Here is a 26,997-nt window from a genome sequence, read left to right on the forward strand (position 1 = left end):
TTGTGGCAGAAGACGTCCATGCAGAAGACACACTGCAAATGTGTGAAAGAAAGGTGAGCTGTGGAACAAATGAGCAGGGGCAGCTTCTGACTCTGATAAAATTACATTCTTCCTAGAATCACTGCTTCAATGGTCATTTTTTATTAAAAGAAAAAATTCAAAACACATGATAAGAAATTACTTTTATCAATACACAAATAATTTTACTTAAAATCAACCCAGTTACATATTTTTTAAAAATTGCAGAACCTCTCCACACCAATGTCCACAGCCTAGAACAGGTTCATGTGAAACCTGCAGTCCTACCCCGGAGCATCAGTTAAGTGATGGTCCAGGTACTCACTGACACGTTTCTCTTGACACTGAGATGGTCGCAAACAAAACACTGTTCAACTTGCCTGGATGAAGCAAGAGTTCACATAAAAGAGCTTTATAAAATGTCTATGAAGGAGAATTGATAATATCAGAAGAGCTCCAGCACTTCAATTGAATATAATCCTCTATTATTCTTTTCTTGATTTAATTTCTGTAGCTCCCGAAAACTTACTTCAATCTTGTTGAGCTCGGAATAAACAGATATCTAAAGAAAAGAGTTTCAGAGTAACTTTTACCATAATGTCTACATAGAAACAAATCTTCCATGAGTAAGTTATTTAAGGACAAATTTTAAGAATAATTGTAATTCAGGTGATACTTGGGTACAAATAAAATCAGTATATATCAAATAATCACAAACCTGAGATTTTACAAGCTTGTAAAGATTTATCAGTAGCCTCTTTGCTTCTGGCATCATTACAACAACAGTAAAATTTGCATCCAGAAGTAGACATATCCAATCCATAATCTGAAGATGAATAGGAAAAGAAAGTTAAGATTTTAAATTTAACTTCAGGTTAATTCACTTCACAAAGTCCATAAATAAACAGTTATGAGAAAAATAAGTCTTTATAAATAAAATCTGAACATTTTTGTTTACAGATGGAGCAATTTCTACGAAATATAAAAAGGCTCATTTCTGGCTTTTAAAAAATTTATTCTAATTAAAAAAAATTTTAGAGATGGGATCTTGCTATGTCACCCAGGCTGGAGTAGGAATGCAATGGCACAATTCATAGCTCACTGGAGCCTCCAAACACCTGGGCTGAAGTGATCCTCCTGCCTCAACCTCCCAGAGTAGCTGCAATCATCCAGAGTTGCTGGGATTACAGATGCACCATCATACCCGGCTATTTTTTAACAATTTTTGTAGAGATGGGGTTTCGCCTTATTGCCAAGCTGGTCTTGAATTCGTGGCCTCAAGCAATCCTCCAACCTCAGCCTCCCAAAGTGCTAAGATTACAGGCTTGGGACACCGCGCCAGTAGTTGTGTTTTCATTTTTAAAAATTTTAGTTTTCAGTTTCAATAATTTTCAGTCACACACACACAAAAATAACCACTCATCTTCTACGCTGCAAGATAAATTTTCCCCAAGGACAAGGTGTTGTGTATTATAGATGAGTTGCCATAAACCAGAATTATTACTAAGCATTTATAGAAGTTTCTTATGTAGTCCTACATCTTCCAGTGGTGTAGTTAACATGCAAATATCAAAGCAACCGGGAAACTGGTTATCCATTTGGGAGGGGGAGCTGATCCCTAAGGAACTCCTTATATCAGATTAAATTCTATATGTATCAAAGAGTTAAACACAAGAAATAAAACCATGTAGTAGGGAAAGCTGGTGACTATTTTCATAATCTTAGAGTGGGAAGGGCCTTAAACACAACATAAGCCATAAAGAAGTTATAGAGGAAAACTTTAATTTTAATAGCATGAAAAAGTATCTGTCAAAAATTATACTAAAGAGATTAAAAAGACAAATAACTTACAATGCATTTGATAGAAAAAGGCTAATTTGCTTAATATAAAAGGAACTTTTTATAAACCAAAAGACAGGAAATGCAATATATATATGGACAAAGAACCCGACTAGGCAGATTCACAAAAACAAATATAAATGGACAAGAAGAGACGGTTTCCTTCTCTCATTATCAAAGAAATGCAAATTAAAATGAGGTAACACCTGTTACCCATCTGATTGGCAAAGAGTAAGTTTGACAAAACTGGATGTCAGTAAGAATGTGAAAAAGAATGCCTCAGACGTTGCTGGTGGTAGTTGTCACAACTCTTCAGAAAGTCTGGCATTTTGAAAACTAAAAATTGCATGTACTATTTCATCCAATAATTTCTCTTGTGGGAATGTATTCAACAGGCATTCTCATAAATATACAAGAATATCTGTATAAAGATCCTCACTGAAGATTTACAACAGCAAAAAATGGTAAACAACTTAAATGACCATCAACAGAGGATTGATAGGTACATTAATTAATATTTGTAAAATAAAATAGTATGCATTGGTTAAAAGGAATGAGGCAGATGTATGTCTACTGGTCCAGGAAATGTCTACAACAGTGCTGAGTGGGCCGGGTGCGGTGGCTTACGCCTGTCATCCCAGCACCTTGGGAGGCTGAGGTGGGTGGATCATCTTGAGGTCAGGAGATCCAGACCAGCCTGGACAACATGGTGAAATCTTGTCTCTACTAAAAGCACAGGTGCATGGTGGTGGGGGCCTATAATCCCAGCTACTCAGGAGGCTGAGGCAGGAGAATCGCTTGAACCTGGGAGGTGGAGACTGCAGTAAGCCAAGATCGCACCACTGCACTCCAGCCTGGGTGACAGGGCAAGGCTCTGTCTCAAAAAGAAAATAAATAAATAAATAAATAACCACTGAAAAATTTAACTTATTTTTAGGCTAGGTAAGTGTCTCATGCCTGTAATCCACATGCTTTGGGAGGCCAAGGCAGGAAGATCACTTAAGCCCAACAGTTTGAGACCAGCCTGGGCAACACAGGGAGTCCCTGTCTCTACAAGAAAAATTAAAATAAAAAAATTGTATTTTGCCTGGGCACGGTAGCTTACACCTGTAATCCTAGCACTTTGGGAGGCTGAGATGGGTAGATCACCTGAGGTCAGGAGTTTGAGATGAGCCTGGTCAATACGGTAAAACCCCATCTCTACTAAAAACACAAAAATTAGCCAGGTGTGGTGGCTTGTGCCTGTAGTCCCAGCTACTCAGGAGGCTGAGGCAGGAGAATCACTTGAACCCTGGAGGCGGAGGTTGCAGTGAGCCGAGATCGTGCCACTACATTCTAGCCTGGGAGACAGAGCGAGACTCCATCTCAAAAAAGGAAAAAAAATTGTATTTTCATGTGGTGTGGTGGCATGTACCAGCAGTCCCAGCTACTTGGGAGGCTAAGTGGGGAGGACTGCTTCAGGGCAGGATTCATGTCTGCCCCAAACTATGATTCCCACTGCACTCCAGTGTGGTTGAGCGAGACTTTGCCTTCTTGAAAAGGAAAAAAAAAGAAGTTATTTTTTATATGAAGAATAGCCAACTTAAGTGTTTAAAATCCTTCGTTAGAATAACATATTACCAAACCAAAACAATTTATTGTTTTTACTGCTTCTATGTGGGATGGTTGATCTTGAGCCTGCGGAGAGCAAGCTGGCCCCAGATTTCTCCAAGTCCACATTTCTTTGCCTCCAATTCTTACATGTCCAAAGACAAGGAACTATAGACATGCCTTTGTAGGAGGGTAAATACATTATTTTTTAATGTTTCTTACTGTTTTTTAAATAAGCTTTTTTTTTTTTTGAGACGGAGTTTCACTCTTGTCGCCCAGGCTGGAGTGCAATGGTGCCATCTTGGCTCACCGCAACCTCCAACTCCCGGGGTCAAGTGATTCTCCTGCCTCAGCCTCCCAAGTAGCTGAGATTACAGGCATATGCCACCACACCTGGCTAATTTTGTATTTTTAGTAGAGATGGGGTTTCTCCATGTTGGTCAGGCTGGTCTCGAACTCCCGACCTCAGGTGATCCACCCGCCTCAGCCTCTCAAAGTGTTGGGATTACAGGCATGAGCCACCGCACCCAGCATAAGTATTATTTTTAAAGAGGGACTACCATGGGATTCTCTGGGAATATTTTTTCACTAATCTTTATTCTCTTATTCCCCCGCTTTTTTTTTGAGACAGAGTTTTGCTCGTTGCCCAGACTGGAGTGCAGTGGCGCGATCTCGGCTCACTGCAACCTCCGCCTCCTGGGTTCAAACAGTTCTCCTGCCTCAGCCTCCCATGTATCTGGGATTACAGGCATGCACCACCATGCCTGGCTGATTTTGTGTTTTTAGTAGAGACAGGGTTTCACCATGTTGGCTGGGCTGGTCTCCAACTCCTGACCTCAAGTGATCCTCCCGCCTCGGCCTCCCAAAGTGCTGGGATTACAGGCGTGAGTCACCACGCCTGGCCTGTTCTCTTATTCTTAAGAGATGATTAAGGGGGCAACCTATATTATCAGCCCCTTCCTGTTGTCTCCCATCAAGGCTAAGGAAATTCTTGGAAAAGTGAAGGGTCATAATGAAGAATCAGGAATTTAAGATAAATTAAAATTCTGTCGTGTAGATTTATGGATCTAGAAATCTACTAAATGAGAGACTCCCCATTTCTAGCTGCAGTGGTTTGGTTTTATGAGGAAGGGATTCGTACAGCCTAGGAAACAAGAAGTCAGCTCTTGAATGCAGGTGCTGACCTTGAATACAACTTTTTTTCACAGATTTTTCCCAGCACCAAATCAAAGTAAAAAAATAATCTCACCTGGTTCAAGGTAGGTGGGTGTATTCCAGGAAGAGTCATAGTAGCATTTTCGCTACACTTCAGGTACAGGAAATACAAATACTTAAGAAACAGCTGGGTGGGAAAAAAAATGGACAGTTTATCATTTTGATAGAAAAAATTTCTATTATATAAACCCATCACGAAGATAGAAAAAAATGTTCAATTTATACATCAAACAAATACGCCAGACATCTGGAGACATAAAAATGAATAAAATGCAGTCCCTCCCATTAATGAGGAGCTCATCTGGTTTGGGGGTAGTGGTGGTGATAAGCTCATTGTTTGTAAATAATAGGTAGAGAGAACCCTTCTGTCTGCAATTCTTTTTAGTGTTTATTCATTTATAACTTAGGAAGCTTAACTTGGCCTTCAAGTTTGGCACAAGGAATATGCCATGGTCTATCATCCTAGTATCGCTCTAGTTTTCTCAGCACAACTTTTTGCCATTAGAGCTGGGCAACCTCTTATTCACATGAAAGAATTTGATAACCTTTAGAATGCCCTAACAGCTGGTTAGAGTTAAATAGCAATATTTAAACCAGAAGTAAAATTCTATACAACTTGTATGAACACTTACCGTGATATGCTGTGCTGGGATGTCTTTCAAATGAGGCAGAAGAAATGTTTCGCTATATGCTGAATGAAGAATTGCATTACTTAGGACTAAAGGAAAATCTTACTTCAATAAATAGAAGCTATTCTATTGAACTTATGAGTAACTTCCTTTGTCAATGTTAGTTTCCTAAATTTATACAAAAGTTTTCCATCTCTAAAAGAATTCTATCACCAAACACTCTCCTAATCATTGGAGATCATGTGGAATACTTTAATTGGTATTTATTCAGAATACTGATCTTCAGAATTGATAGAGCTTCTGTGTTAGTATAGCTTCTTTTTTTTTTTTTTTAAATCTGATGTAGAGATGGGGGTCTCGCCATGTTGCCCAGGCTGGTCCCGGACTCCTGGGCTCAGATAATCCTCCCACCTCGGCCTCACAAAGTGCTGGGACTACAGGCATGAGCCACCCATGCCCAGCCTAGTTAAATTAAACAGGTTTAAGTAAACCTTACTTAATGTAGCATTGAACATAATCTATTTTCAAACAGAAACAAAAAACAATTGGAAAAGGAAAGAAAAACCTTAAATTATTGAGTTATTCCTTGGTTACTGCTTGGCATATAACTATACCCTATAAAGAGAAACAGAGGGATGCTCTATGTCAAAGGATACAGTAGAGCTGCTCTTTTTTGTACCACAGGGCATGAAGTGCTCTCCTTTGTTTCGTCCTGGGGCTTTTTATTTAACTCTTGATCACAGTTATTGCATTTATCTTCTTCAGGATTGAAGCCATTTTGAAGAATTTCAGTTTGCTCTTCCATTTTCTCATCATGTACAGAATTACTATAGTCAAAAACTGACTCCATACTGACATCGGTTTCTTGAAGACTGTCATCACCAATGCTATGATAGTAGTTGAAAGCAAGAGGTTAATCTTTATCACCAAGCTTTTGGGAAAAATTTCATTTCCTAAGCATCAAAGTTTTGGAAATCAAATAATGTAACAGATTATAAATGTAGTGAAGAAAAAGGACCATTGGAGTCTAACTTACCTCAAGAAAATTTTTAAGCAAGCACAGGTGACTGATTCAGGAATGTCAGGGAACTGCTGTAGACAGAGTTGTAACAACTGTACATCTTTCTTTTTTAAGGCAATCTCCATTAAGTCGGGGCACAAACTAAGACAAAAAAATCTGAATCACTATTACATATTAAGAAAATTCTCAACTGCAGAACATTTATAAGCCTTTTGAGAGTTTCAGAAGATTAGAACTATAAAAAACAAGGTCATAAGAATTATGCATGTACAGTGTGGTACACACAAACAGCTACCTGTAAGAAAGCACATGCGTTTGGATAAGCTGCATCAGACAGTTCCGGGGATAAAATGATGGTTCTGCTTTACACCTTTCCAGAAGTCCTGTTACTGTGTCCCCAATGACAGTATGAAAGTCAGGTGTCTGCTTCAGAGCCAAAAATTTCCGTACTTCTACTTCAATGTGTTTTTCTGAATCTTTCTGAAAGCGCAGAATTAAAGAATTCAGTTTGGCACATTAACGAATGTCACTCCGAACTTAAAGTTTCCTAGCACAACATTTTCTCAAATGACTAACAGTTATCATGCATTCCTGCAAAGCTGAAGCTGACACTGCAAAGTTAAATGAGAAAGAGACAAGACTAACACCATATCAATCTCATGAGGTGACAGCGAGCATCAAAGAAGCCAAAATATCAGATCAACTCTGACACCCTTAAGATACTACACAGATGTTAGCTATAGGTATAAAGATGATCATAAAAATAAGACAGAACGAAGAGTAGATGCAATTTCTTTGAAACACTTGAGTTTGATTTTTCATATTTCAATATTATTTATTTACCATTATGGTTGACAAAAGTTGTTTGGATGGTGGAACCTCTGGCTGTAAACTCACTTCAATTTTTCGTCTCCTTAACTGGAATTAAGTAAATTGATTAGGATCACAAAACAATATAAGAGATCCAATACACATTTAGAGGGATATGAAACACTCCAAAGAGATTAGCACACTTTTGCTCTCATCAAAAACTTTTAAAAGTAAATATAACTAATAGACAACATGGGGCATTTCTGGATAAAGAATGTGAGGTTACTGGGTTCAAGCTGCAAACTGTCCTGTCATTATAGTCAAAGCTCTAAGAGTTGTAAGGATATGATTCATTAAAATAATTCAGTCTTTTTCTGTTTTTCAACATTTGCACTAACGTTTCAATTTCAACTACGAAACTTACAATTCTTCTTGACTGCTCTGAGTTCTGGAACCCAAGTCCACATCCTTGAGGTGTTTCCCAGTTTACAAAATGGGACACGACATGAGTTCCTAAGAAAATGCAAAATGCACAATTTCTGGAATGTTTTGACTTACTTTTTGCCCAACTAAACAATCAAAGAACAATTTTAAAAAAACCACTCATACAATTTAAGAGAGGCTTTGAAGTCCATGTAATTCTGATAACCTCAGATAAGAAAATCATAATATAGTGAAAAGGCTGTATGTCCAACAACGTTAAGCTAACAGATGAGGCCATCGGTAAACAAGGGAGGGCAGAGGTATTACTGATTTTGTTTGGGGGTTCTCCCATTGCCCCTAAAATCAGAACACTGGCATTCAAAACATAGTGTAGCTCTTCAGCTTGCCACAGAACCTGCAATTTGGACTGTTCACAAGTTTCAAACTTTTTTTTTTTTTTTTCCATTTTCTGTGGAGTACAGGGTCTTACTATGGTTGCCCAGGCTGGTCTTGAACTCCCGGGCTCAAGCTATCCTCCCGCCTCTGCCTCCTTAAGTGCTGGGATTACAGGGGTGAGACACCGTGCCTGGCCTGTTCACAAGTTTCAATAAACAGCAGTAAATTTCAAAATTAAGAAAAAGCTTTACAAATAGAAGGCTGTGGGAATCTGTATGAAACTATAAGTTAATAAAACAGTTTGTATTAATAAAACAAACATAAGTAAGTTTCTACCTGGATCTTGACTATGCTTGAGTTTTCCAAGAGCACCTGCTAATGATGACACTTCACACTTGTATGGAATCACAGTTAGAGATTTTCCATGTAGCATAAACAAATGTTCTCCATAATACCAGAGCTACAAAAAAAGTTATCAAAAACATAAGCAAATTTTTTTCTCTTCTAAGGTATGACTCAATAAAGCCTTATCACTCACTGTATAAGTGCTCAGTATTAAAAACAAGGCAAAGTAAGCAACTTTCAAGAAGAATTTTATATGCAGAGCTTATTAAATAGGCTCTTATTTTTGCCCAAGTCTGAATGAAGCATAATTTAAAGAATATTTTCAACTCAGAAGAATCTAATCAACATATACATTTTAAAAAACTCAATTGTTTAAAATTAATGTGGTCACTATTATACATCTATTAACATAATAATTACCAAGGCTACTATAGCATGGGCAAACTTCTAATGCACTAAATTTACAAACCGGAATTTAACACTTTATATTTTATGATTGTAAAAATAAGACAGGTATGTGAAAAAAAAAGCCTGAGGGAACAAGGAAATAAAAAAAAGTTTGTAATAATAAATAATAAAATGATAAAACAAATAAAATAATAAGTTGTAATAAAAAAGTGAGTTTATTCACAATAAAAAATTGTGAATAATTTTGTTAAAATTACTTGTTTACATATAAAGTATAATTAAATTGTATGCTGAGAAACCTTGTCTCTTTATCCTCAAATTAAAATTACCAAAACATCCTATTGCCTTGATTTATTTGTACATGAATATTCATTCACTAAGTAACTAAAACTTACTGTGCACCTTGCTAAGCACTGAAAATACACTGGAGAAAAAAACTCACAAGGAACCCTGCCTCAGGAAGTGCACAGTCTGCTCAGCTTCAATTTTACTTCTTTTAAGTATTTTTATGTAATTTCATGGTAACATTGAACATTTAACACATAATCTAAAAGACTAATTTATTAGGAAAAGTAACAGCTTGAGGGTATAGTTCAAAATACATAAGTAAAAAGACAAAACCAAAGAGCAGCTAAAAACAAAAGCTGTTTTATTAAATAGCTAATTGTTCTGGCAATAATTTAGAATTTTGGAAGTGATTTCAACAATAACTGAACTAAACATAATCCCTCAGGTAAAAAATAATTCTTAAATTTGATCAATAACTGCCAAGCTATTTACTTATTTATTCACAGAGATGAGATCACACTATGTTGTCCAGGCTGGACTGCAGCAGCTCTTCATAGGCACAATCATACAGCACTGAAGCCTTGAACTCCTGGGCTCAAAAGATATTCCTGCCTCAACCTCCTCAGTAGCAGGGACTACAGACACACACCACCACACCTGGTTTGAAAAGCTGCCAAAATATTTAGGTCCAAAGAGATCTCTTCCCTTACAGCATATTTATTAGGCAGAAAAATAACTAAATTTCTGAAGCAGGAGGATCACTTGAGCCCAAGAGTAAAAGACCAGCCTGGGCAACAGAGTGAGGCCCCATCTCAAAACAAAGCAAAACAAAACACAACAAAATAACTAAATCAGAGAAAGTACTCAAGTGAAAAAACTTACTTGACCACTGGTCCCTTGTGGTAACTCTTTTGAAGTCTGTAGTGTTTGAAATTTTATGTTCCATACAGAGAGGCATTCTATAAAATAAGACATAAATTCAGAAAAAAGTCCCAAGTATAAATATATGATATTTTGGGGAAGGGAGGAGTTATAGTTAAATATATATGCTTTGCTTTAGTATAGAAATGAATTATGAAGACAGTGATTGCCTCAGGAACTGGAAGAAATGAGAGCTCATGGTAAGAAAAAGCCTGGAAAGGTGAGCCCTGAGGAAGGGAGGGCTTTATGAACCAGGAATAACAATTAAAAACACCCAACAAAGAAAAGCCCAAGACCAGATGGCTTCACTGGTAAATTCTACAAATTTACAATTTAACACAAATCTTCCCAAACTCTTTCAAAATATAAAAGAGCAGGAAATACTTCCTAAACTCATTTGGGCTTTTGGTTGCTCTGATACCAAAGCCGGAGAAAGACACCACACAAAAAAACTACAGAGCAATAACCCCATGAGTATAGATGCAAAAAAAAATCCTAATCAAAATACCAACAAACCAAATCCAACGGGAAATATTAAGATCCATGACCAAGAGGGATTGACTCCAGGGATGAAAGGGTAGTTAACAGAAGAAAACCAATCAGTGCAGCACATACATCAACAGAACAGAGGGAATAACCATATGATCACCTTGGTTGACACAAAGCATTGTGCAAACTCCAACAGTCTTTCATGACTTAAAAAACAACAACAAAAAAAACTCAGAGAGCTAGGAAAAAGGAAGGAGCTTCCTTAACATGATAAAGGGCATCTATGAAAAACCCACAATTACCATCACTCAACAGTGAAAGACTAAAAGCTTTCCCCCTAAGATAATGAAAAAGACAAAGGTGCTTGCCCTGGCTTCTTCACCACTGCTATTCTACGCAACTGTCATCACACCGAGAGGTTAAAGACTGAAAACTGTCCCCCTAAAATGAGAAACAAGACATGGAGGCTTATTTTCACCACTGCTATTCAAGTTCTAGCCAGGCAACAAGAAGAAAAACAAAAATCCAATTTTTGTTTGTTTGTTTTGAGGCAGAGTCTTACTCTGTCGCCCAGGCTGGAGTGCAGTGGCACGATCTTGGCTCACTGCAACCTCTGCCTCCTGGGTTCAAGTGATTCTCCTGACTCACCCCTGCTCCCCCAAGTAGCTGGGATTATAGGCGTGTGCTGCCACACCTGGCTAATTCTGTATTTTCTTTCAGTAGAGACAGGGTTTCTCCATGTTGGTCAGGCTGGTCTCAAACTCCTGACATTGGGTGATCCGGCCACCTTGGCCTCCCAAAGTGCTGGGATTATAGGTGTGATTACTGCGCCCGGTCCCTAGGAATAAATTTAACCAAGTGAAAGCATTGTACACTAAAAGTTATAAAACATTGCTGAATGGAATTAAGGAAGACATAAATAAATAGAGATATCCTGTGTTCAGCAATTGGAAGACTTAATATTAAGATGGCAATACCACACAAAGCAACCTACAGGCTCAGTTCAATCTCAATCAAAATTCCAATGGTCTTTTTTGCAGAAATGGAAAAGCCAGTCTTCAAAATCACACGGAATAATTGTAAGGGGCCTAAACAGCAAAAACAAACTTGAAAAAGAAGAACAAAGTTGGAGAGCTCATACTTCCTGATTTCCAAACTAATTATAAAGTTACAGTAATCAAAACAGTGTGGTACTGGCCCAGTGTAATAGATTGAGAGTCATCTAGGGCCAACTGATTTTTCAACAAAGGTGCCAGGACCACTGTGGTGCTGGGACAACTGGAGAGCCACATGCAAAGGAACAAAGTTAATCCCTTATTTTACACCATACACAAAAATAACTCAAAATATATCAACAACCTAAATATAAGAGCTAATACCATAACATTCTTTGAAGAAAACGTGGGGGTAAGTCTTTATGACCTTGGATTTGGCCATGGATTCTTGGATGTGGAACCAAAAGCACAAGCGACGAAAGAAAAATAAAAATTGGACTTCATGAAAATTAAAACTTTTGTGCACAAAGGGACATTATCCAAGTGAAGACAACCTATAGAATGGGAGAAAATATTTGGAAATCATATGTCTGATAAGGGTGTAGCATCTAGAATATATAAAGAATGCTTACAATTCAACAAAAAAGACAACCTTATTTAAAAATAGGCAAAGGACTTGCATAGACAATTCTCCAAAGAAGACATATAAATAGACAATGAGCATATGAAAAAATGTTCAACACCCTTAGTCATTAGGGAAATGCAAATCAAAACCGAAATGAAGTACTACTTCACACCCACTAGAATGGCCAGAATCCAAATTATGGAAAATAGCCACGTGTGAGCAAGAACGTAGGGAAACTGGAACCACGGTACAATGCCGGTGGGAATGTAAAATGGTTCGGCCACTGTGGAGTTCGGCAGTTCTTCAAAAAGTTAAACACAATCAACAACGAAAAGAGTATAACTAAAATGTTTGCAATGCAAAGGAATGACAAATGCTTGAGGTGATGGGTACCCCATTTACCCTGATGTGATTATTACGCATTGCATGCCTGTATCAAAATTATCTCATGTGCCCCTTAAATACATACACCTGTTATGTACCCATAAAAATTAAAAAATGAAAAACTAAATATGGAATTAACATATGACCCAGTAATTCCCCTGCTAGGTGTATATCCCAAAGAATTAAAAACTGGTACACAGCTGGGCGCAGTGGCTCATGCCTATAATCCCAGCACTTCGGGAGGCTGAGGCGGGCGGATCATGAGGTCAGGAGATTGAGACCATCCTGGCTAAGACGGTGAAACCCTGTCTCTACTAAAAATACAAAAAATTAGCCGGGTGTGGTGGCACCTGCCTGTAGTCCCAGCTACTTGGAAAGCTGAGACAGAAGAATGGTGTGAACCCGAGAGGCGGAGCTTGCAGTGAGCCCAGATTGCACCACTGCACTCTAGCCTCTGGGCGACAGAGCGAGACTCTGTCTCAAAAAAACAAACAAACAAACAAAAAACAACAAAAAAATTGATACACAAATACATGCACACGAATGTTCATAGTGATAGTCAAAATAACCAAAAGGTGGAAATAGCTAAAATATCCATGAAGGGATGAACAGATAACAAGCTGTTATATATATACAATGGAATATTACTCTACCATGAAAAAGAATGAAACACTGATATAGGCAACAAGGTAGATGAACCTCAAAAACATTTGGCTAGCCAGGCGTGGTGGCTCTTGTCTGTAATCCCAACACTATGGGAGGCTGAGGCAGGAGGAGCTCGTAGCAAGACCTCAGAGCTACTAAAAACTAAATATAAAAACAAAAATTAGGCTAAGTCTAAGTCAAAGAAGCCAGACACAAAAAGTATTGTATGATGGGCCGGGCACGGTGGCTCACGCCTGTAATCCTGGCACTTTGGGAGGCCGAGGTGGGCGGATCATGAGGTCAGGGGATCGAGACCATCCTGGCTAACATGGTGAAACCCCGTCTCTACTAAAAATACAAAAAAATCAGCCAGGCGTGGTGGTGGGCCTCTGTATTCCCAGCTACTCGGGAGGCTGAGTCAGGGGAATGGCGTGAACCCGGGGGGCGGAGCTTGCAGTGAGCCGAGATTGCACAACTGCACTCCAGCCTGGGAGACAGAGCACGACTCTGCCTCAAAAAAAAAAAGTATTGTATGATTTCATTTACACAAAGTATCCCAAAAAGGTAAATCCATAGAAGAATGCAAATTGGTGGTTGCCAAGGGTAGGGGGCAGAGGAGAATGAGGAGCAACTGCCTAATGGGTCCACAGGTTCCTTTTGACATAATGAAAATGTTTTAAAACAAGACGTTGGCCAGGTGCAGTGGCTCACGCCTGTAATCCCAGCACTTTGGGAGGCCAAGGTGGGTGGATCACTTGAGGTCATGAGTTCAAGACTAGCCTGACCAACATGGTGAAACCCCGTCTCTACTAAAAATACAAAAAATACAAAAAAAAAAAAAGGAAAAAAATTAGCTAAGTGTGGTGGCACATGCCTGTAATCCCAGTTACTTGGGAGCCTGAGGCAGGAGAATCGCTTGAACCTGGGAGGCAGAGGTTGCAGTGAGCCGAGATCCCGCCACTGCACTCCAGCCTGGGCAACAAGACTAAAAGTCTGTCTCAAAAAAAAAAAAAAAACAACAAAAAAAAAACTAGACAGAAGCAGATGCACAACGAACACCAGTGACTCCTTCACTTTAATTTCTTCTACAAGGGCCTACCAAAAATTAAAGATAAATGAAAGTAAACAATGAAAAAAGAAATGAAAATTTAAAAGAGCATTAAAAAATTAAAAAAATAAAACGATTAATTTTATGTTATATGAATTTCATCTTAATTTAAAAAAACAGAATAGATGGTTCATGTCTGGCAATGGGAGAGTGATGAAGCACACTGTGGGGCCGCCCTTCGGTGAAATATTACACAGCTATTCAAAAAGCAAGGAAGATTAACAAATAATATGATATGGAATGATCTCTGAGAGATCTTGGGTAGGTGAATAAACAAGGTACACAACAGTATGTATGGTGTGCTACCATTTGTGTTAAACGAGGAGGGGAAAAAACCCCTTAAGTAGTAGTATTTGCTTGTATATGGACCAAAAAAAAACCATAGGAAGAGACACAGGAAACTCTATAGTAGCCACCGGGTTTTTTTGGCAGGGAGGTAGAGCAGAAATAAGAAAGAGAGAAGATGGGAGAAGAGAGAGGAGAAGCACAGCTTAGTGAAGTGGTCAAGAGCCAGGACTTAAGAGCGGCAGGGTACATGGCTTAACAGAGTTCACCTGTTCGGGTTGAATCCTAGTTCCACTACTTAGTTACCTCATACCTCAGTTTCCTGTTTTGTAAAGGGGGATAGTAACAACTTTATTTCCTCCTAAATGTATCATTTAGTGATACATTTAATGATACAAATAATGAGATAATCTTAGTAAAGTGCCAGGCACATGGTAGTTATTTTATTTATTTATTTATTTTCTGAGACGGAGTCTTGCTCTGTCCCCCAGGCTGGAGTGCAGTGGTGTGATCTCAGCTCACTGCAAGCTCTGCCTCCCAGGCTCACGCCATTCTCCTGCCTCAGCCTCCCGAGTAGCTGGGACTGCAGGCGCCCACCACCACACCTGGCTAATTTTTTGTATTTTTAGTAGAGACAGGGTTTCACCATGTTAGCCAGGATGGTCTTGATCTGCTGACCTTGTGATCAGCCCGTCTTGGCCTCCCAAAGTGCTGGGATTACAGGCATGAGCCACCGTGCCCAGCTGGCACATGGTATAGTTATACTATAACCAGGAACTCTTGTCTTTTTTTTTTTTTTGAGACAAAGTCTCACTCTGTTGACCAGGTTGAGTGCATAGTGCAATCTCGGCTCACTGCAACCTCCACTTTCTGGGTTTGTGCGCAAAAAGCCCAGCTGATTTTTTGTATTTTTGGTAGAGGCATGGAGTTTCACCATGTTGGCCAAGCTGGTCTCGAACTCCTGGCCTCAAGCAATCTGCCTGTCTCAGCCTCCCCAGGTGCTGGGATTACAGGCGTGAGCCACTGTGCCTGGCAGGAGCTCCTATCTTTTTTTTTTTTTTTTTTTTTGAGACAGAGTTTCGCTCTTGTTGCCCAGGCTGGAGTGCAATGGTGTGATCTTGGCTCACTGCGACCTCCACCTCCCAGGTTCAAGCGATCCTCCTGCCTCAGCCCCCTGAGTAGCTGGGATTACAGGCATGCGCCACCGCACCCAGCTAATTTTGTATTTTTAATAGAGACGGGGTTTCTCCATGTTGGTCAGGCTGGCTCGAGCTCCCAACCTCAGGTGATCTGCCCGCCTAGGCCTCCCAAAGTGCTGGGATTATAGGCATTGAGCCTTGCTCCTATGTTAATAATAAGCAGGAGAAACACAGAACAAAGTACACAGGTGAGGATGGGCATATCAAATGTGTGGTCAATAGAGAGCCCTGCCTGAATAAAGCAGAGGGTTCTTGCTCAGAATTTGGGAGAAAAGGTTGGAAAAGGTGGACAGGGTCTAGGCTGTGAAGGGACTTATGCTAAACGACACAGTCTGAGTTTTCTAGTGAAGGCTGGGGTCTGCTATCCTGCACTGGCAAGGAGCAATTGTGTTCTTCATGACTGACTAGGAAGTCTGGCGGGGAGTTGGTGGGTAAGGAGGCAAGGTGGCGATGAGAATCCTGTTCAGAAGTCACGGAGTCCAAAGGTACACTATTAGTTCCCACATTTCAAGGTGTCCATGTCCAGTGGATTTCCATGATGTGAAATGTTGCCAAGAATCCAATCCTCAAATGTAGGCTTACTAATGTTTCAAATGCCTGCAGGCTAGTATGATGGTGACTAGTATATTCACCATTTTTATTTCTTTATGACATAGTTATGAGCATGGTGGTGATAGCAAGAAGTGTTTTTGAAAGATCAATGCAAAATAAAAATAAAAACCAATTCAAGAAGAATTAGGAAGGCACAAAAAAAATTGAGTACGCTGATAAAGAGAATGAATTAGTCTGGGTAATAACGAAATGAAAAAGAAAAGGAAGACTAAAAGGTACACCATGAAGGAAACATACAAAGGCCTTCTTAATGAATTGGATGTCAGTTACCCTTAGAAGCTGCTAGTGGACTTCCTAGGACTGCGACGTGATCCTGATCCAGGGCAGTGAGTGCAACTCCATTTCGAGCGTTACCAGATACAACAGCCTTGAGCAGCAGTGATTTAACTAAGCTCTGATTTTTTTCTGGGTCAGCTGGACGTATTGGTATCAAGGTTTCATATATACAACCATCAGAGCCTGTTGGAAACAAGCATTTGTTGTTGGTTATTGAAGGACACTTCTATATCTATTACAGTTAAATGTACTAGGTTGTTTATAAGATTTTACCAATTTGATAAAACAGCCAACCAGAAAAATAAACAATCCCATCACCATGCTTTCTCTTAAAGAGTACCACAAATTTAAACTGGGGAAAGAAGTACTATTAATAAAAATCTCAGTAAGAAATGTAATAGTCAAGAAATACAAACTGTAAATAGCTGCAATAACTTAAAATATTGAGGGGGACTGCCAAGAATATAGATCATCTAGTCCCTAAAAGGATATATCCCTCATTAGAAAGTAATTAGCATGTGGTCTATGCGTTACCTTTCTTTCTTGTTTGTTTTTTTGAGACAAGGTCTCACTCTGTGGCCCAAGACTACAGTGCAGTGGTGTGATCACAGCTCACTGTAGCCTCAACCTACTGGGCTCAAGTGATCTATCTTTCACCTCAGCCTCCCAAATAGCTGGGACTACAGGTGCACACACCTCACCCAGCTAATTTAAAAAAATTTTCTTTTAGACATACGGTCTCGCTATGTTGCCCAGGCTGGTCTCCAACTCCTGGGCTCAAATGATCCTCCTGCCTCGGTCTCCCAAAGTACTGGGATTACAGGTGTGAGCCAGAGTGCTTAGTTTATTATAATTCTTCCTACCTCATCACCCTGAAAACCTTATGAAATTGCTCTTTCTTGTGGGCCAACTGAATTTCGGCAGTTTCATGTGGTTCTAGCAATTGTTACGTAAAGATTTATATAACCCTTTGGTGCACACTTCCTCACTTCAAAGTTCATTAAGCTAAACATTAAGTACATTCCAATAGCCCCCAAGATATGAAAATGATAGGAGCCTTTTAAAAAACAGCCACTGCAAACGTTTGCACACTAAAAAACTTCACAAAGATTTTTAATTGTGATAATATGGAAATGTTTCCTATGTATTGCTCTTGTTTACTTCTCCTTCACCTTCTCAGAACAACTTCAAAAGCAGCCATGAAGGGTGGAGGGGAGAGGGTACCCCAAGGACTTTTTTTTTTCTTCCCCGCCCTAGAGGCCTAAGACTGGGGTTATACTTTAGACCATTTCATAAAGGTATTACAATCTATAATAAAAAGCAACTGGCATGGGCCAAAGCTGCTGTTAGTCTCCTTTTGCCCATCTGTCTCAGTCGCTATTCAAGGAAGGGCATACTAAATCTAATGGTTGGAAAAAAGGAGCAGAGGGGCCATTCAGTGCCAAGCATAGACAGTTTATGTTTCACTAATTACACTCAAAGAACCTGGGCCTTATCAGCTAAAAGGTGATTTCTCTTTTTCACTGGTATTAACATTGTTACTTATTGCTTATGGTAAATTTTTTTGTTTTGTTTTGTTGAGACGAGTCTCGAGTCTCGCTCTGTCCCCCAGGCTGCAGTGTACTGGCACGATCTCAGCTCACTGCAAGCTCCGCCTCCTGGGTTCACACCATTCTCCTGCCTCAGCCTCCAGAGTAGCTGGGATTACAGGCACCCGCCACCATGCCTGGCTAATTTTTTGTATTTTTAGTACAGACGGGGTTTCACCGTGTTAGCCAGGATGGTCTCGATCTCTTGACCTTGTGATCCGCCCACCTCAGCCTCCCAAAGTGCTGCGATTACAGGCGTGAACAACGCCCAGCCAGCTTATGGTAAATTTTAAGACATAAAATATAAAGAAGCAATGTTAGAAAAGGATGCTGTACCTAAAGTACTTCAATAGGCCCTCAAAACACAGGATCACTGATCTAATGCATGGCCAGACATGCAAAGTACAAAAAGCAAAGGCATGGGCCGGACGAGGTGGCTCACACCTGTAATCCCAGCACTTTGGGAGGCCAAGGCGGGTGGATTACCTGAGGTCAGGAGTTGGAGACCAGCCTGACCAACATGGCGAAACCGTCTCTACTAAAAATACAAAAATGAGCCAGATGTGGGGGTGGGCGCCTGTAATCCCAGCTACTCAGGAGGCTGAGGCAGGAGAATTGCTTGACTCTGGGAGGCAGAGGTTGCAGTGAGCAGAGGTTGTGTCACTGCATTCCAGCCTGGGCGACAGAGCGAGACTCTGTCTCAAAAAAAAAAAAGTGAAGGCATGAACGCTGTAAAGAAGCACAGAAATGGCTGTAACTGAATGCTTCACAAAGTCTACGATTCAAAAACATACACTGTCCTATAACAATCCTCTATTTATAATCTCTGAAAGTTTAAAGAAAGAAAACTTACTTAATGACATCAAAGAGATGAATTTCCGATCTACAGATGCAGTAAAACTCTCTATAACAGAGTTTTCGTCTTGTCCAAGTAAGAGTGTATATTTGGTTAAGATACGTGAGTTAAACATTTGCACGTAAGCAAAGTAATTTCCATGCTGCAAAAAAAAAAAAAAAGGTTATTTTATAAATATTCCCATTTCAACCAAGTATTTTAACATATGTTAAAACCAGAAGTTGTCACCCCATTCTACTTACATCAATGAGTACTTAAAAACATCTTATGCTATCAAATTTGTTTGTTTGTTTTGAGACAGGGTCTTGTTCTGTGGCCCAGGCTGGGCTACCGTGGTGTGATCTCAGCTCATTGCAACCTCCACCTCCCAGGCTCAAGCAATCCTCCCACCTCGGCCTCCCAAATATCTGGGAATATAGGTGTGTGTTACCATGCTACACTATTTTTTATTTTTTTAATAGAGATGAGGTCACCACACCCAGCCTTAAATTTAAAAGGTCATAAAAAAGTTAGAGGCTGGGCTTGGTGGTTCACACCTGTAATACCAGCACTTTGGGAGGCCACAGTCGGTGGATCACAAGGTCAGGAGTTCGAGACCAGCCTGACCAATATGGCAAAACCCTGTCTCTACTAAAAATACAAAAATTAGCCAAGAGTAGTGGTGGGCGCCTGTAGTCCCAGCTACTTGGGAGGCTGAGACAGGAGAATCGCTTGAACCCGGGAGGCAGAGGTTGCAGTGAGCCGAGATTGTGCCACTGTACTCCAGCCTGGGTGACAGAGGGAGAATCGTCTCAAAAAAAAAAAAAAAAAAATTAGAGATCTTCTGAGAGAATAATGAAGTCACATTTTAGTTTAAAAAATAATGGTTTTGCGCCGGGCGCAGTGGCTCACGCCTGTAATCCCAGCACTTTGGGAGGCTGAGGTGGGTGGATCACCTGAGGTTGGGAGTTCAAGACCAGCCTGACCAACATGGAGAAACCCCGTCTCTACTAAAAATACAAAATTAGCTGGGCGTGGTGGTGCATGCCTGTAATCCCAGCTACTCGGGAGGCTGAGGCAGGAGAATCACTTGAACCCGGGAGGAGGAGGTTGCGGTGGGCTGAGATCGCACCATTGCTCTCCAGGCTGGGCAACAAGAACGAAACTCTATCTCAAAAAAAAAAAAAAAAAAAAAAGGTTTTGAAATTTCACAGCCGGGCACAGTGGCTCACACCTGTAATTCCAGGACTTTGAAAGGCCAAGGCAGGAGGATCCCTTCAGCCCAAGGAGTTCGAGACCAGCCTGAGCAATACAGTGAGACCCTGCCTCTACAAAAAATAAAACATAAGCCAGGATGATAGTGCATGCCTGTAGTCCCAGCTACTAGGCAACTCGGCAGGCTGAAGTGGGAGGACTGCTTGAGCCAGGAGGTTGAGGCTACAGTGAACCATCGTGGCACCACTGCTCTCAAGCCTGGGTGACAGGGCAACACCCTGTCTCTAAATAAATTTTTTTTTTTAAAGAAATTTCACAAAATGGGCCAGGAATTGAAGATATCACTTACTTTTTCAGTAACAAAAATTAAAACAGGATGCCTGAATACTATGAAAAACTTTGTCCATCTACAAAAAAAGAAAAAAGAAAAAAAGAAAAATTATAGGATGCAAAAATCACCAGCTGGGACACACATATCAATCAAAATTTAATCAAAGTTTTCATTAAATATTTTTTAGAACCAGAAAGACATCAGAGAACACTTAATTGGGCGTTTTGAAACATATACCACATGCAATACGCATTTGTCAAATGCAGCTCTGGATTAAATGCAGGTTGTTGAACTCCCCAGATGATAATGTGAATTTTAAAGTTCTAAGAGGGGAGATGCAGTGCTTCCCAAACTTAAATTGACTTCCCTACCTCATTTTCTTCAGAGTTACTTTTGGGACTCGTGCTCTGAGGAAAACATTAAGATCTCAATATAGAGGAAGCTGAGGCATAGAGAAGTTACTGGCTGCACAGTTTGTGGCAAAGCGGCAACTAGAACTCAAATCCTCCAAGGATTTCCCTTACAACAGTTGCTCACACCTTAGAGGGATTCATCAGATCAGTCTAATATATAACTGGTTATTGGCCACGTTGTAAGTACCAGTCTTCACTCTGACTTTTAGAAAATTAGTTTCTACCAGGTGGACCTGGAGAAAACAAGCAAAATGAACAGGAAATATGATGAAATAAAGAGTATCAGAAAGATGTGGAATCATGAAGTGTCCTTCTATCCCTTGATGAGTCATTTTTCCAGTTTTATTTCAGAATCTGGGAATGCAGAGGTCTTAATGCATCATGATTTCACTAACACGATGCACTTTTAGCCAGGGGACAAGGATGGGAGCTTGGCAGTCAGGGCAATATGAGAGGAACAAAAAGATTTTGGTCTTTTGGGATAACCCATTTCATCCTCAAATAACTAAGTATCCAGTTCTCTCAAGACTTCATATGACTCTATGGTTTCTTCAATCTTCATGCCCAGAGGCTTTTTAGGATGTTGTTTTAGTCAGTGTTTTGTAAGTGATTTTTAATTAGGTTACTTTCATTATGTTTATAACCAAAATACTTTTGAACAATGCAAAAAAAATGTTCAGTGCATTTTTATTTTGATAAATTTACTTACAAGTACTGGAACTTACTTAATCACTTCTTCATCAGAGATAACAGTTTCAATTTTCTGCTGGGGGTCTGCAAGCAAGGCCTCTAAACCACGAACAGCACCTTCCTTGAAGAGCACCAAGGGTTCTGTCCCTTGCACTGAAAGTATCCTATATACTTCTGCTGACAACTGGAAGAACATAAAAAATTTTAATTTTTATTCTAAAACAATTTATACCTAATATAATACAAGGATATTTAGAGAAGGCTTCTTTTTAAGTGACTGCTTTATTTTCATTTTGAATTAATTTTGCTTTATAATTATGTATGGTTCCAAAATCTAACCTACAACACAAAACACATTTAGAAGTCTTAACTTTTTCTCTTATCCTCTCTACCTAGTCCCTGCTTTAATCTGTAAATTCATTTTTGGTTTACCCATTGTGACTACTAGAGGTTAGGCTAAAACCTGGGTTTCTTAAAACTGGGAAAGATACAGATAAGCCATTCATGCAGAGGTACATGCAATTCTGGTGTTAGATAAGAACTGATGCCACAATTATACCTACAGCCTGCAATTCCAGAAAAAGAAGTTAACACCGTGTGTGAGGAAAACAACAACAACAAAACCCCCCCTGTTTAAAATTCAGGATTGTGTTATGAATTTCAAGGTAAATGAAAAGAATGGAGCCAGGGAACAGCACAGCTAGCCAGCTAGAAGTTTCAAGGATCCAGGCAACAACTGCATTATATCTGAATTAACCCTATTGTGAGCCACTTCTAAAATGTGCCAATTATATTTAGACATTTAGAACTGGAAAGAACTTTCAAGATTAACCTAGTTTAAGATCCTCATTTTATAAGTAAGAAAAAATGAACACACTCTAGGTCATTAGTAGAACATGCACAGCTAGTCATGTTTTTATTTTATTTTTTACTGTATTATGTGCCACTCTTCAAAATGTACAATACATGGGCCAGGCGCAGTGGCTCACGCCTGTAATCCCAGCACTTTGGGAGGCTGAGGTGGGTGGATCATCTGAGGTCAGGAGTTCAAGACCAGCCTGGCCAACATGGTGAAACCCTGTCTCTATTAAAAATACAAAATTAGCTGGACATGGTGGTCCATGCCTGTAATCCCAGCTACTCGGGAGGCTGAGGCAGAAGAATCGCTTGATCCCAGGAGGCGGAGGTTGCAGTGAGTCGAGATCGAGCCATTGCACTCCAGCCTGGGGGACAAGAGCGAAACTCCGTCTAAAAAAAAAAAAAAAAAAAAAAAAGTACAATACACGAAACTTGCAGGGTCTATTCTACCTATTCTAAGAAAGGGCACAGAAGTTCATTTTGCTCTCACAAAAGAGACATTCCAAACATCCAAACTCATGGAAATAAGTATAAATTTCTCATTCATGAATTATATAAATCCTCATCTCCTTAACTCATGGAGACATGTTACCAAGATACATTGTAAGATAATTAGAATGAAAACCTGATTAGGACCTTATGCTTATTTTCCCAGAGGTATTAAAATAAATAACACATACTTTATTATGAATGATTCTAATTCACCAATAAGCTAAATAAATATGTTGGAAAATTCAAAGACTTACTGTAGCTTTAAATACTTTATCCAGGTTTACATCTTCATTATTCCATATTCTTAAAACCTTAAATCAAAACATACTAGTTAAAAACTATCCTATTCTCCATTTACATATAATAAATACAAATAGTTAATAATCAACATTTATATTGTATATATTATACCAAAGTTTTAAAACTCACCTTATTATCGTGTACAACAACATACTCTCCAGTTTGAAAGTTGCACACAGCTGGACATGTTATAATTTGACCTTGTTTCACTGACCAGCTCCCCAAGGGTTTCTGATCAGAAACCTAATGAAATTAAGATAAATATAATATTCAAGAAGTCAACTTCAAACATTAAAAGCAATTAAATTTATAATCAATAAAAGAAACCATTAAAATGACAGCATTTAAAAAATTTACTGGCCGAGGGCAGTGGCTCACGCCTGTAATCCCAGCATTTTGAGAGGTCAAGGTGGGCAAATCACGAGGTCAGGAGTTCGAGACCAGCTTGACCAACATGGTGAAACCCTGCCTCTACTAAAAACACAAAAATTAGCCGGGCGTGGTGGTGTGCGCCTGTAACCCCAATTACTCAGGAGGCTGAGGCAGCAGAATCGCTTTAACTTGGGAGGTGGAGGTTGCAGTGAGCCGAGATCGTGCCACTGCGCTCCACCCACCTCGGCCTCCCAAAGCTCTGGAATTACAAGCGCACGCCACCACGTCCGGCTAATTTTTGTATTTTTAGCAGAGACAGGATTTCACCATGTTGGCCAGGCTGGTCTCAAACTCCTGACCTCAAGTGATCCACCCACCTGGGCCTCCCGAAGTTCTGGGATTACAGGCGTGAACCACCGCGCCCGGCTAAACCTCTAAAAGCGTAGTTAAAATGAAAATATAACTAAGTTCCTAAATAAGTAAATAAGCAACCCTTTGTTAAAAAACAATAGTACATTTAAAAATTGATTATACTATGCCTCTGCATGGGAAGTTATGCCTCTGAACAGCGGCATGGGAAATTAAGTAGGGACATCTGGGATCATGTCTATCCAATTCCAATCTGCCATTGTATTCCTATGCAGGAGCTGCAAAACTGCAAATCTACTTGACATCCCAAGTGAAACCCAATAGAGTTAGCAGAGTCAAAACGGCACAGGGAGCTGTTAGCAACCTGTTCTCAAAACGTCAAAGCAGATAGCTAACTTCTTTAAAACATGGAAAACCATGTTCAGCAGCCCAGAGAAAAGTAACTGCTTTCTATGCGACCACCAAAAGCAAGGTTAGAAAGTGTTCTCTATCAGGCTTTAGGCTGAAATGGGGGCAGGGCTTGCAGATTTTCCCAGGACTCAACTCCAGGATTCCCAGCGAGAATCAGAGATGCCAACAAACAACTCACTTGGAGGCAAGATTCTTAGCGAGCTATCAAGAAAGTCCCTCATTCTCTAAAATTGTCCCCGCCCCTACAAAGAGAGGGGTGTGAAGTGTAGACACGGCTAAACCACTATTCCCACTCTGTCAGTGTCATCCCCTCCCGCCCAACCAATCTCCGTTCCATCCTCCCGCGGGCGGCTAAGATAATAAAGACCCTAAGAGGGAATCTTAGCAAGGCCAATTCCGCGAGTTCCGAAGCAAAAGCACAGGTTTTCTTTCTTTTCCGAGTCTAACCCACGTGCACTCAGACGCTCTGCCCCTGCAAGTCGGAAATATGCCTTTACAGGAAGGCAAGCAAGCCAGATTCTAGACCTCACTCAGCGTCCCCAACAGGCCCAGCTGGCTCTCTGCTAAGCCTTCTCCACGATCTCTTTCTGAAGCTATGAGAAACTTGAGCTCGAGCTCCGCGCTCAGAAAGGGGCGAGAAGGCAGTCGGGGCGCTCCCAAACCTATTGCCGTCACCTTATAGAGGATGACTGTCCTGCCGCTGTCTGTCACTAGAAACTGGTCTGTTTTGTCGCTCTGCTCCACGCCTAGGAGTCCTTCAGGCCCGGCGCTCAGGACTACCGAAGACAACGTGAATTCTTCCTCCAGCGCTGCCATTTTGAGCAAACCTAAGTACGGCCGCGCTCACTCCCGGCAGGCCCCGCGCTTTCTCTCGCGAGAATGAACGGGCCTGAGGGGGCGAGTGCTTGCCAAACCAGGAACCTGCTCTCGCAGCCTGCGACCTCTGGCGGGCGGAAGGAGCGAGCGCGACTGTGAATTCAGCCAGGTGGGCTGGGCCGGCTTGCGTCAGACTCCGCCTCCCGAGACCACGCCTCGCCGAGTCCCGGATGTGCTCCAGGAAGGCATAGGGTAGGCGCGGAAGTGTTGCTTACTGGGTCCTGAATCGGCTGAGTGCTGCTCTAGGTGGGGACTTGAGAGACTGTAGATGGGTCTAGGGAGTGGTCGAATATAAATAAGCTAGATTTTTTTTTTTAATTGCAAGGGAACTCCCTAGGAATTCCATCCATGGCCTTGTGGAACGATCTGCCAAAGAAAAAATATTTATCTCTGTAGGTAAACTCCCAATAACGTGCTGTTCCTACGTGAAATGCTTAATTCCCCCCAAGTTTCTTGGAACCCTCTAGAGATCTCCAGTCTCTTCAGTCTTTCAGGCCTTCTGAGTTCTCTGACTCCCCTTCTCTGAGCCCCAGTGGGGAAAATCTCTCCTCAGCTTACAGGAAATTCAGACTAGTTTGATGAAGGTGAAGTTGAAGGTCCCCTGTGTGATTTTTGGCAAGGTTTTTATTTCCGGGAGAAATGTATGTTTCTAAGATAAGCATGGCAGATTCAATCAATAATGTTAAATAAATAAGTAAAGATAAATTGTGATGTTCTTAGGGAGAAACCATTTAATAGGCAATTACTAAACAAATGTACCCAGTGTGACAAAGTGCCTCAGTTTAGATTTAAGCATCCACCAGATCGCCATGTGTGTTGTTTCTTATTGCCCCAACATGACAACATGGGCAAAAGGAGAATATCCAGCTACTGTGAAGGAATCAAATACAGTCAATTTTTATAATGCTAATAGGTCTTTTGTTGTTCAAAAGTAGTGGCATTATCATGGCTCACTGCAGCCTCTAACTCTTGGGCTAAATAAAGCAATCCTCCTGCTTCAGCCTCCCGAATAACTGGGACTACAGGCATCCATCACCACGCCTGGCTAATTTTTGTATTTTTTGCAGACATGGAGTCTTGCTTTGTTGTCCAGGGTGATCTTGAACTCTGATAATCTTTTAATTTTTAGGCTGGGTTGTGAGATCAAGAGGATATAGTTTATTATTATGCTTCATAACTTACTTTGTGATAGGTGGTAAGAAGAAAAACATTAAACTCAGAAGGGAGAGATAAAGCGTGGGTGTGTGGGGGAGGAAGGAGTGGTCTATGTATGTGAAATTTTAACTGGGATGACCACAGGCCTCCTTGAGAGGATGTCTTTTTTTTTTTTTTTTTTTTGAGACAGGGTCTCGCTCTGTCGCCCAGGCTGGAGTGTAGTGACGCAGTCTCAACTCACTGCAATCTCTGCTTCCTGGACTTAAGCTATCCTCCCACCTCAGCCTCCCGAGTAGCTGGGACTACGGACACGCACCACCATTCCCAGCTAATTTTTGTATTTTTTGTAGAGATGGGGTTTCACCATATTGCCCAGGCTGACCTTGAATTCCTGGGCTGAAATGATCCTCCCACCTTGGCCTCCTAGAGTGCTGGGATTACAGAGCCACAGTGCCTGGCCCAAGGGTATCTTTTGAGGATGGCATGAAGGAGGGGAGGGAGCGATCATGCAGTTAACTAAGAGCATTCTCAGTAGCAAGTGCGCCTGGGGCACCAACAGGGAGATTCCCT

General features: G+C 40.6%; 1 protein-coding gene, 1 long non-coding RNA gene and 1 other non-coding gene across 3 annotated transcripts in view; 1 reads left to right on the forward strand and 2 right to left on the reverse strand.

Annotated features, from left to right (window-relative positions):
• Positions 1-118: 118 nt before the first annotated feature.
• NOL11 (nucleolar protein 11) lies at positions 119-25,638 on the reverse strand. Its single transcript, XM_004065272.4, has 18 exons — positions 25,072-25,638; positions 23,374-23,487; positions 23,199-23,255; positions 21,630-21,778; positions 20,510-20,567; positions 18,964-19,108; positions 16,516-16,704; positions 9,865-9,941; positions 8,278-8,401; positions 7,547-7,635; positions 7,156-7,230; positions 6,608-6,792; positions 6,328-6,453; positions 5,948-6,178; positions 5,295-5,373; positions 4,697-4,789; positions 737-844; positions 119-580 (listed from the first exon to the last, which is right to left on the reverse strand). The coding sequence occupies exons 1-18, from the start codon at positions 25,210-25,212 to the stop codon at positions 464-466; spliced, it is 2,157 nt and encodes a 718-aa protein (XP_004065320.3). The 5' UTR covers positions 25,213-25,638; the 3' UTR covers positions 119-463.
• LOC115934851 (small nucleolar RNA SNORA38) lies at positions 3,510-3,640 on the reverse strand. Its single transcript, XR_004070592.1, has one exon. It is a non-coding gene; the product is annotated as a small nucleolar RNA SNORA38 (small nucleolar RNA).
• LOC129533512 (uncharacterized) overlaps positions 25,390-26,997 on the forward strand; it is a 41,640-nt gene continuing 40,032 nt past the window's right edge. Inside the window, exon 1 of the long non-coding RNA XR_008679792.2 lies at positions 25,390-25,464. This is a non-coding gene — a long non-coding RNA (uncharacterized lncRNA). The remainder of the gene's footprint in view (positions 25,465-26,997) is intronic.

Source organism: Gorilla gorilla, chromosome 4 (assembly GCF_029281585.2).
Source record: "Gorilla gorilla gorilla isolate KB3781 chromosome 4, NHGRI_mGorGor1-v2.1_pri, whole genome shotgun sequence".
Lineage (NCBI taxonomy): Eukaryota > Metazoa > Chordata > Mammalia > Primates > Hominidae > Gorilla > Gorilla gorilla.

Coding starts and splice junctions, on each gene's coding strand:
- NOL11 (XM_004065272.4), bottom strand. CDS start 25,212: ATGGCAGCGCTGGAGGAAGAATTCACGTTGTCTTCGGTAGTCCTGAGC. Junction 19,109..20,509: donor TAATTTTTGTTACTGAAAAA/GTAAGTGATATC, acceptor TTTTTTTTGCAG/CATGGAAATTACTTTGCTTA. Junction 6,454..6,607: donor ACGCATGTGCTTTCTTACAG/GTAGCTGTTTGT, acceptor TTTTTGTCTTAG/TTTGTGCCCCGACTTAATGG.